Below are 12,500 nucleotides of genomic sequence, written 5' to 3' on the forward strand. Positions count from 1 at the left end.
TTTGTTTGGTGTCAGGAGTATGGTTCATGTGTAAATGGGTCATGCCTTTGAGATGTGTATATGATTTTCTCTAGAGATATCATTTGAGAAGCTAAACACACAGGCAATATATATATATATATATATATATATATATATATATATATATATATAATATAGATATATATATATGTATATGTATATATATATATATATATATATATATATATATATATATATATGTATATATATATTATATATATATACATATATATATATATATATATATATATATATCTATAAATATGTATATTATATTGTATATGTATATATATTATATATATATATATATATATATATATATATATATATATATATATATAATACATATGCACGAACGAAAAGAAGCACAGTCTATCAAATATTTCAACCTCTCTCACGTAAGTTGATAATTTATGACCGCTATGTTTATCAAAAAACAAAATTTAATGTATCAAAAAACAAAATCATAGATTATATCATAGTTGCCTTCAAAATTTTCAAATTACATCCCTATAAAAGAGAGAGAGAGAGAGAGAGAGAGAGAGAGAGAGAGAGAGAGAATGTTTGACAACCAGATCATAAACAAAAACTTCTAATGCAATTGCCATTCATCACTGCAATAACGACCTGCAATTAGGTGTCATTATGCCCGTGGACAAAAGGCTTTATTGCTAACAAGAAGTGTAAAGGACACTTTGTTAATGAATACCTTTTGACTCGGAAATATAAGAGCATTTTCTTCCTTTGTGCCTAAAAACGTCTCCAGAGGTGGTGTGTGTCGTTTAAACTAAGTAGCATTTAGGTAGGGTGGTATCCTCGCTAATGTCGTAACTAGAGAAGGGATTCGTGTTATGTATATATATATATATATATATATATATATATATATATATATATATATATATATATATATATATATTATATTTATATAGATTGGAATAAAAGTGAAATAGCAATAGTTAGGAAGGTCAAATAATTGAAAATGCAAGAAATGAGGTATTCGCCTTTAAAATTATAACTTGCACATTAATAAGATTGTAAAAAAAAGAAACAAGCTATCTACAAAAATAAAACAATATAGATATGAATATTACGAAAAACTAGAAGCATTAAACCGGTTAAAAACAAAACAAACAGAAAGCAGAAGTAATCATAGAATTATAAAATAAATATGTAAATGTAAATATTACTGAAAAGCCGAAACGAATAATGTAAGATATAAAGAAATATAAATGTAAACGTAATATATGTAAATATATAAATCTATAATTATATCAATGTAAACCTTACCAAAAATAGAAACAAGAAAACTTCCCCCCCAAAAAGTAAAACTAAAAAAAGTATAAAAGCAAACAGAAGCAATCAAAGAATAACTATATACTCTGGTTTCCTGCCAATTACCGATCTCATCTCACACCCCTAATCGGTCCCCCTCCCACCCCCCCGGCCGCCCAAAACACGGGATAGACAGAGATCTCCTCTCTGGTGATTCGGTTAGAACCTTCTTAATCGCCAGTTAACCCAATAATAAAAGCTTCCCAGCCTGCGCCTTAATTTCATGCAGATCTAGTTAAGGGAAAGCAATTCCGCTCTGTGCGTCTTCATTTTGGACATAACACCCACCCACCCCCCTCTCTCTCTCTCTCTCTCTCTCTCTCTCTCTCTCTCTCTCTCTCTCTCTCTAGGCCACTGTTGCTGGCTTTATGGCTGATTATCAGTGGCAATTTTTTTTATTTTTTTTTTCTGAGACTCTCTCTCTCTCTCTCTCTCTCTCCTCTCTCTCTCTCTCTCTCTGAGACTCTCTCTCTCTCTCTCTCTCTCTCTCTCCTCTCTCTCTCTCTCTCTCTCTCTCTGCTACGGTGTTACCTTTAAGTTACTTATCAATATCACTTGTTTTTTTCTGATCTCTCTCTCTCTCTCTCTCTCTCTCTCTCTCTCTCTCTCGTGACTATTATTTCTGTGATTGTTGAGTGGGCTTCCTGATTGAACTGATATTTTCCTCTATTAAATTTATTTGTATATTTTTCTATCTTTTCCGTGACTATTATTTTCCGCGTTTAATTTTTTGTATATTTTTTTTATTTTTCATTATTATTATTTTCCTCGTTTAATTTTCATATACTTTTTTATTTTTCGTGACTATTATTTAAATTTTAGGTATTTTGATATTTTTTCCCATTTTTTTATGTCATGACTTATTTTAATATATTATATATATTTTTTCAGTGACTATTATTTTTCTCTTATGACTTTTTGCATATTTGTATCTATTTTTCCCGTGACTATTAATTTTTTCTTCATTTTTATGAAAAATTTCCCCGTGATTATCAAATGACCATTCTGAGTCAGTGATATTTTCCTACATTTAATTTTTTTAATATACATTTTATTCTATATTTTCCTTGATCATCACTTTCTTTCATAAATTACTGCAGCCAAATTGTCTACATTTCTTTAATTAAAAAAGTCAGATGCGTCTCCTTGTGACAAAAAGAAAAATTAAGTTATAGTTTCACTATCATCATTAATTTCACTTGCATTATATCATTATCATAATCCTGACGACTGTCAGAATTAAAATAGTATTTATTGACAATTCGCCTTCTTGTAATAAAAAAAAAATTCTAGATAAATTATAGTTTCACTATCATCATTAATTTCACTGTCATTATATCATTATCATAATCATGATGACTGTCAGAATTAAAATATTAGTTATTGAGACAGGTGCATTTATTTTATTTATAAAAGCAAATGTACAGTCTTGTAATAATAAATACCAATTTTACCTTCTTAAACGGTAGGCGTCACGGTCATTATGTACCACTATCTTCGTCATATCACTATCGCCATAACTTTCATCATACAAATCGTATTGATGTTAAGCGACCGAGCAAGCGAGACATCGGGTGGGGGTAAGGAGAGGGGGCTGGAGAAGCCTCCTTCAACCGCCACCCCTACCCCCTCTCTCTATCTTGCATTGGGGTCTGGGAGGAGGAGGAGAGCCGGGAGAGATTCAGTTACCAGTAGACCGTTCCAGGCGACGGACGTAGATTGGATTGTTCCAGCGAGCCCGAGTTTCCAGCCGTGCTGACCCACGACGCACTCTCCCGAGGACAGTTAACACTTGACGACGTCCTTTGCGTAGATCCTACTGAAGGAGGTGAATTGATAGCTCTGCTGAAGAAGAAGAAGACTAAAGGATTTCTTATGCTCAGTCGACTAAGGAATAAATTATGAATGAAATTAACTAACTTTTTTATATTGTATATTTCAGTGAATAACCACGAGTGAAGGTGTTTGAGGAATTAAGATTTATATAGAGTGATTTATATGCCAAATGAATGATTACTATATATACACGACAGTGATTTAGAGATTCAATGAATGATATATATGAGCTGTGAATGAAAATTGCATGATTTTTAAAAATCTACTGGATTGATTTTGTGCGAATCTTCAAAATGATTGGAAAATTCAAAATGCATCAGACCAATGTTTATAAGACTGAAATCATGTTACAATGTTCACATGCAGCAGAGGTGTGACAAGAATAAGATTAATCTGAGTAAATTGAATAATACCAAAAGAAAATCATTATTTTTTAAAAATGGGGGTAATCAGATAAAATAAATATTATCGACGCAAAAAAAGCAAAAGGCTTTTTAAAATAACACGAGAATAAAAAAAAAATACCAAAAATAATAAATTTAGAAGAAAAAATGTGGGTAATCAAATAAAAGAAGAAATTCAACCTCAAAAGAGAGAGAGAGAAAAAAAAGGTGTTTTTTTGTTTTTGAAAGTGAACGGGGTTGGAGGAGGAAATTCGCACGCGAAGAAAATGTCTATTAGGATGAGAGTGAGTTCCGACCACCACCTTCTTCTTCATCATGTTGGCGATAGGATTTTACTCCAGTGCTTGGCGACGACAGTGCTCCTGGTCTCAGCGGTGTTCGCTGGCCCTCAGGTCGTCGAGGAGGACGACCAGAGCGGACTGGAAGAGAGTAAGTGTTCTGACGGAGGAGGAGGTTTTGTAACTTTATAACTTTTTCCCACGTGACAGGAATACAAACTCAGATATAATTTCCACATTAAGTTAAGGAAGTTGAATACGAACACAGATATAATGAAAGATTAGTGTTTGGTAGCCAATGCACATACACACACAAATACAGGGAGGTGATAAGAAAGTTTGTAACTTTTCTATAATAAATTAAGAAAGTTAAATAAAAACACAGATATAATGAAATATCAATGCCTGATAACAATGCATATACACACACAAACATAGGGCGATTATGACAGAGTTTGTAATTTTTCCACAATAAGTTAAGGAAGTTACATGAAAACACAGATATAGTGAAAGATCAATGCTTGATAGCAATGCACATACAAACACAAACACAGGGAGGTGATAGGAATGTTAGTAACTTACCCAAAGTGAGTTAAGGAAGTTAAGTTAAAACAGCTATAGTGGAAGAGGAATGCTTGATAAACACATATAAACACAGGGAGGTGATAAGATAAGAATATTTATAACTTTTCCACTGCAAGTTAACGAAGTCAAATAAGAACACAGACATGGCGAAAGGATGATAATGGAAACACACACACATATACACACGTGCACACACACAAGCACAGAGAGGTTCAAAGGATATTTATATCTTTTCCACGTGGCTATTTAAGGACGAATTTCCCTAAAGGCATCAAAATAGAAAATAAAACAAACGGAAATATTGTATCTTGTCCCATTTTAAGGTCAGATTAACTATCATGGAGGAAGTCAAATCAATGCTGGAGAGAACACAGGAACATTGAACGGATTTTTTAAAACGTTTACGGATTAAGTTCAGGCAAATAAAACAGAGTGAAAGAATAACACTGGGAAAACACGCATAAACGCAGGGAGATTATTAAGACGTTCTGTTAACTTTCTCACGTGCTAAATTTAGGTCGAGATGGCTATACTAAAGAAAGTTAAATATATAATGAAAGATTAATGTCGGATAAAAATGCACAGACAGGGAAACTAAATTGAAATAATGTAACTTTGCCCACGTGATGAGGACTGATTATCTATTCTGAAGGCAGTTAGATCAAAAATAAAACAGATACATACTGAAAGTTTAATACTGGAAAGCACACAAAAGCACAGGCAGACATAGTGAAAGTTTTTTTTTTGAAAGTTTTTTTTTTTTGGGGGGGGGGGTAAAGCACAAAAACGCAAATGAGGTTATACGGATGTTCGTGAGTTTTCCCACGTGTTAGAGTAAGGCCAGAATAACTTTCCAAGAGGAGCTGAATAAAAACACACTGGGTAAGAGTAATATTGGGAAAAACACACGCAAGCACCCATATTAAACGTTTGGAATTCTCCAAGCAAAAGATTAATGTTGATATAACTGCTTAAGAAGTTAGTGAAATAAAATCACACGCAGAGTAAAAGAGCCATATTGGAAGAACAGGCAAAAACACGGAAGCACAGGGAAGGTAATTGATACCACATTTCGTGGGACAATAACATGCAAATCACAATCATCTGAAAGCAATGACGCGCCAATCACAAGCGCCTTACTAAACAATAAAGGTAAATTACACGCGAGTTAATGAATACGGAAATTTAATTACAAGACACCGAAAAAAGGCTGAGAAAATAAAAACTAATAATTAAATTTAAAATAATTGAAATGATAACAAGCACTTGCAAAGCACAACCCCCCCCCCCCCCCCCCACACACACACACACAAGCAAATAGAAAACAAGCCAAATACTTTAACAAACACCAAACATGAACGTAATCATACAAACATAGACAGTAGGTATGCATTAATTCAACTGCATGCCCCAACATACGTAAAATTTTACAAGCACGAGGATTTGTTTTGAAAAGGGACTTTTGTTTTGGAAGCATACGAAAGCAAACCTGTTGACATGAAGGTAGCACACACACACACACACACACCACACACACATATATAATATATATAATATATATATATATATATATATATATATATATATATATATATATATATATATATATGAATAATTATCACATCGAACTGTGATCCATTTATATATCAATTCAAGCTACAAATGTCCTCCTTTTTTTTAATATCTAAATTCACTTTACCTCCCAAATGATATATTTTCATATATGTACCGAAGGGGAATTTTTAGTTGATAACAATTTCGTCCCCCATGGATCGAACCACCGTCCAAGTGGACGGGACGAAAATCAGGACAGTCAGTGACGCTATCCAATCAGCCAACAGAGACGCTCTGTTGGCTGATTGGATAGTGTCACTGACTGTCCTGATTTCGTCCCCGTCCACTTGGACGGTGGTTCGATCCCATGGGGGGACGAAATTGTTATCAACTAAAAAATTCCCCTTCGGTACATATATGAAAATATATCATTTGGGAGGTAAAGTGAATTTAGATATTAAAAAAAAAGGACATTTGTAGCTTGAATTGATATATATATATATATATATATATATATATATATATATATATATATATATATATATATATATATTATATATTATATATATATAACAAATTCCTGAGCAAGCATATTATAAAAAAATTTCATATTTTTTCTCATTTTAAAAAAAGAATAAAGAAAATTCATTCCAGCAATGATGAAACAAAATGCTTTTATAGATATGGAAGCCAAGCTAAACAATTGAACTTTTTTCTGATTGCTCTCTCTCTCTCTCTCTCTCTCTCTCTCTCTCTCTCTCTCTCTCTCTCTCTCTCTCTCTCACTTCAAATCTACTCGTTACTTTCATCCTTCTTTTCATTTCCTTGTCCTTTTCAGACTAGTGATTTTTCCTTCATTCTTTCCTTTGTTTTTTGTTTGTCGTTTGTTATTCTTTGGTTTTTGTTGACTATTATTTTATTATTATATCATTTTCGTAGATTTTCTTTTACATTTTATTAGTAGCTTTTATTATTATTTGTACTGACATTGTTAATTTACGTGCTTATTCCATCTGTGAGACTTTTCAATATTTGGACTGAAAATTGTTTTGTTGAATGTTTGGATATTTGAATAGAAAAATCATTTTGTTGTTCATGTATATTGTTCATTTTAGTAAATAAAAAAGGACATTTTTTGTCAGTACTTTTATTCCCTTTGAATATGTTAGCATTTACTTGCTTCATTCTGTTTAAATTTTACTTTTTTACAGAAAATAAAATGAAAATAGTTTTGTTGACTAAACGGTTTTCACGTACAAACTTGAGTTGATTTGAACAGTATTCATATGTTTCAGTATAAGAATGGGAATAATTTTTCATTAAAAAAAAATAACTTCGTCTCACCAGCAATCGTTTGCTCTTGCAGAAAATTTAAAGAAAATTTTAGTTAAAACAAGGCGTGATTTGACCTCCAGCTTACCAGGGACGCGTGGAAGATTTTCCCCTCACGAATAAGTTGTAAACATTATATTCCTAACTGTAAACGTAAATTAACACGTACTAAAATCTGCGATTAAGTAGAGACTTGTTTAATCAACGAAAATTGAAATAAATGCCTTATATTTTACTAGAAATAATTTTTCTGTACTGTTTATCATATATACACATAATGTTTTTTACATTTTCATTCTAATAAATCATAAATATCCTCTCCTAAAATTCCTGTATCTTTAACTAAACGCAAAACACCTTTTTCAGACCTTTTCAGGCTCTGCCATAGAGCTTTCCTACCTCCCTCCCCCCTCCTCCCTCCCAACAACAAGGTAGTTTGTAGGACTCTCCGAGTAAGCGAAAAATAGCTCTTACTTCAGGGATTATTATATAAACCTCATTGTCCATTTATTGCCATATCATTATTAACTGAATATTTGGTAAAAACAGCTTATTGGGTCAACAGTGATTTTTATAGAAAAGTTTTTTTTTTCTTTCTTTTTTTTTGTCTGACCAGAATTTGTATGCAGTATAAGAATTGAAATAATGTTTAGTGTGCGAAAAATTAATTTTTCCTCTGGGATTATAACATACCTCAATAACTATTTGATGTCATTTCGTTATTTATTGAATATTTAAAAAAAAAAAAAAAACAAAAAAAAAAAAATTTTTTGTAATGAAAAAAAAATTATTATCAATTTTTTGTTAATAAAAAAAATCTGACCAGCATTTGTAAGCTTTTGTAGAAGAATAACTGTAATTATAAGTTTGCAAGAAATAAATATTATTTCACTGATAACATAAACCTACATATCCGTTTATACCAAATCATAATACGAATATATTTTAGGAACACAATATTACACAGAACTAGACATGAATGTTTTCCTTTTAAATAAAAGAAAGTATCAGGACAGTAATTGAATATTCCTGTAGGATAACTAGAATAATCTTTAGTTTGCAAAAATAGCTCTCACTTCCGAGATCATAACATGAATTTCCATGTCCCGTTTATCCATATATATATATATAGATATAATATTATAACTATATATATATATATATATATATATATATATATATATTCATATATATATATATATATATATATATATATATATATATCCCCCCCTATATAATATATATATTATATATATATTATATAATTTATATATATAATATATGCATAAACGGGACATGGAAGTTCATGTTATGATCTCGGAAGTGAGAGCTATTTTTGCAAACTAAAGATTATTCTAGTTATCCTACAGGATAACTATATATATTATATATATATATTATATAATATATATATATTATATATATTATATATATCTATATATTATACGTATATAAAACGTATATTTCAAGTATAGAAAACGCGACAGCTATAAAATATTCTACCTCTGCATTTTAAGTCTGGTTTTGACAGCGAATGTCAAAAGAACAAATACATGAAGAGATTTTGTTTTTTATTTATTTATTTTTTTCGTTGTCGTATCCGAGGCTGAGTGTGACAAAGGGGAAACAAAAGCAATAGTGAATAAAAGAGCAAATAAAAACAAAAGCACAAGATAGGAATTGTTTAGTTTTTTTATTCCAGCTGTTGCAGATTGCATGAAAAGATTTGCATATTTTTTTATTGTTTTTTTTTTATATTTTGTTGTGACTGGCCTATAGAAGAGTGGCTGGAAGTGGAAGTTATAAAAAAATTAGTATTTAGTAATGGAAGATGAAAGTATCTTTGATTTACACGATTTGAAACAAAATTTGACTTAGTTTGTGAAATAATTATATGAAATGACCGTAGATAAAAATTAAGTAAAAACTTTTAAGAAAATGGGAATGATAATCAGTGAGTATATAGGAAATAAATAAAAGTTTTTCACGCAAAATTAATTGAATAATAACGATAAAAAATTAACGGAACCAAAAAAAAAAAAAAAAAAAACGGAATTCCATGAAAAAACAAAAATTAATTATTTTAAATGTTCTTCGTTTCATGAATTAATAAATACAAGTTATATTTCGCTTTTTTTTCAAAATATTCGTCCGATGTTTAAACACAGCTAAAAAAATCTACAAAAATCTTAGAATTTTGCAATATATTTGGATTAGTTTATGATTTTGTGATATGTTTATATTCCTTTCAATTTACGGTAACTTTTCAAGATGTTTTGAACAGAATTTTTTTTTTAAATTCCCTGCACCTATTAAGTAATTCTCCTATCGTTCGCTTTCAGATTCATCATCTCTCTCTCTCTCTCTCTCTCTCTCTCTCTCTCTCTCTCTCTCTCTCTCTCTCCTAAGAGGACAATTGGATTAATGTATGAAACTTTAAAAGCAATATATACATATATACAAATATATATATATATATATATATATATATATATATATATATATATATATATATATATATATATACAAGAGAGATAGAGAGAGAGAGAGAGAGGGAGATAAGAAAAGGAAATCAGAAAGTCTGAAGAAAGTGACAGAATAAAAGACCTTAAAGAATCACAAACACATAATGCACTATTCTTATCAAAGCTCTCTCTCTCTCTCTCTCTCTCTCTCTCTCTCTCTCTCTCTCTCTCTCTCTCTCTCTGTGTCGACCGGGAGACACATTCGCTATGCCGGTCCACCACTAGTAGATAAGATTATTTTTCCACGCAGTTATTTACGCTTTTCTTCATGAATTCGAAATTGAAATTCCTTTCAGGCTCGGCATAAGAATGTCTGGATCTCTCTCTCTCTCTCTCTCTCTCTCTCTCTCTCTCTAAAGATGATATGGGAAATATTAGCAGCTAACCTCCTCTCTCTCTCTCTCTCTCTCTCTCTCTCTCTCTCTCTCTCTCAAGATAATACGGGAAATATTAGCAGCTGAAGTTCTCTCTCTCTCTCTCTCTCTCTCGCTCTCTCTCTCTTTAGATAGTACGGAAGATATTAGCAGCTGAAGAAGTTCTCTCTCTCTCTCTCTCTCTCTCTCTCTCTCTCTCTCTCAAGATAATACGGGAAATATTAGCAGTTAACGTCCTCTCTCTCTCTCTCTCTCAAGATAATACGGGAAATATTAGCATTTAACGTCCCTCTCTCTCTCTCTCTCTCTCTCTCTCTCTCTCTCTCTCTCTCTCTCTCTCTCTCAAGATAGTACGGGAAATATTAGCAATTATCGTCCTCTCTCTCTCTCTCTCTCTCTCTCTCTCTCTCTCTCTCTCTCTCTCTCTCTCTCAGCTCGAGACTTGTGGTTTCACCGTAGCTATGTACTTGTTCTCGAATTTCAAACCGTTGACCTCAGCGAAGTTTTGTTTGTTTGTTGGCTATGCAAAGATCCACCTTAATTTTATTTATTTATTTATTTATTTATTTATTATTTTATATTTTTTGAGGTGTCATTTGCGTTTTTAAATCGGAGAGTAATACTAATTTTTTTTAGTAATACTGACTTTTAAAAAAAATTAATTTAAACGTGAATTTAACATTATTTTTTATTGGAAATTTATTTTTTTAAAAGCTAGATAAAATGCATATTTCTTATTTATGAATTTAAACGACCTAAAAGACTTTTCTGATTTTCGTTTGATGGGGCAAAATTATTGTAATTGTGGTTAGTCCATACGGTCCGTGCATTTTGACATAGATGGTTCTTTCCGATCGCCAATATATAAAATTAGGACAATCATTATATGTTAAAGAAGTGGATGGCTGTTTACTTCATTATAGAAATAATATATATATATATATATATATATATATCTATATATATATATATATATATATACATATATATACACACATATACATATATACATTCTATGCGCGCGCGCGAGTGAAACCCTCCAAATTCCTTTTCGGACGCAATGTCTTCGCTTTCCTTCCTTCACAAATATTTAAATTTCTGGGTAGGAGGGCTTCCAAATATCCTCCACCACCAGACGACAGAGAGAGAGAGAGAGAGAGAGAGAGAGAGAGAGAGAGAGAGAGAGAGAGGTCGGCTCAATAATATTCACGTGACAAGGCTTTGGCCGCTGTCCGATGACTCGATCATGAGGCAGAGAGAAAGAGAGAGAGAGAGAGAGACCTTACCTTACAGACCTTACATCTTGTTCGGGTTGCCGCAGGTCCCTCAGAGAGAGAGAGAGAGAGAGAGAGAGAGTGGATTTGGGCTCTGATGGCTAGCAATTCTTAACTGTAATTCTTTATTGAGTGGTCGGTTGCCGTTTTAGATAGCCCATTTATTTATTTATTTTTTTTTTCATTTTTCATTTATTTTTTCTTTGTTGATTGGTCTTTTGTCGTGGCGTAATTTCATAGACTTCTTATTGTTTTGTGGTAATAGGGTATTGCTACTGATATTGCTGCTATTGTTATGTGAACAGTACTTTTATTATTATTATTATTGTTATAATTATTATTACTATTATGTATGCATATATTCATACCGTCTCTCTCCTTTTTTGATATTATTGTTCTAGACCTTATTGTTCTTGTTGCGTGTACTGTGATTTTATTGTTATAATTATTATTATTATTACATACCTTCTCTCTCTCTCTCTCTCCTCTGATATTGTTCTAAACCTTTTTGCTGTTGTTCCGTGTACAATAGTTTTATTGTTATTTTTATTATTACATACATTCTCTCTCTCTCTCTCTCTCTCTCTCTCTCTCTCTCTCTCTCTCTCTCTCTCTCTCTCTCTCTTTCTGTTTTTTCTCTCTCTCTGTTTTATATGTTGTAAGCCTTATTGCTATTGTTCCGTGTACAGAAGCTTTATTATTATTATTATTATTATTATATACATTCTCTCTCTCTCTCTCTCTCTCTCTCTCTCTCTCTCTCTCTCATTATCATTTTAAATCTTATTACTGTTTTCCTGGGTCCACTAATGGATGTCTGACAGCTTCATCAATAAGCAAGTGTCGGGAAGCTTAGCACATCATTCTACTCTCCCTTGAGAAAAAAATATTAATTATTCCAATTTGCTAATTATCCTTTGGTGTTTCATTATGAAACTGAGAGTAATTATTCCTCCACTGTCTGACTTCTACTCTAGATCTT

The 12,500-nt window shown here is 31.7% G+C and overlaps 1 protein-coding gene across 1 annotated transcript in view; it reads left to right on the top strand.

Moving 5' to 3' along the window:
- Nucleotides 1–3,046: 3,046 nt before the first annotated feature.
- The window catches only part of LOC135203236 (nephrin-like), a 113,012-nt gene continuing 103,558 nt past the window's right edge, over nucleotides 3,047–12,500 (top strand). Inside the window, 1 exon segment of the mRNA XM_064233012.1 lies at nucleotides 3,047–4,025. Coding sequence (XP_064089082.1) covers nucleotides 3,863–4,025 — 163 coding nt within the window. The 5' untranslated portion in view covers nucleotides 3,047–3,862.

The sequence above is a fragment of the Macrobrachium nipponense genome, chromosome 33, assembly GCF_015104395.2.
Source record: "Macrobrachium nipponense isolate FS-2020 chromosome 33, ASM1510439v2, whole genome shotgun sequence".
Taxonomy (NCBI): Eukaryota; Metazoa; Arthropoda; class Malacostraca; order Decapoda; family Palaemonidae; genus Macrobrachium; species Macrobrachium nipponense.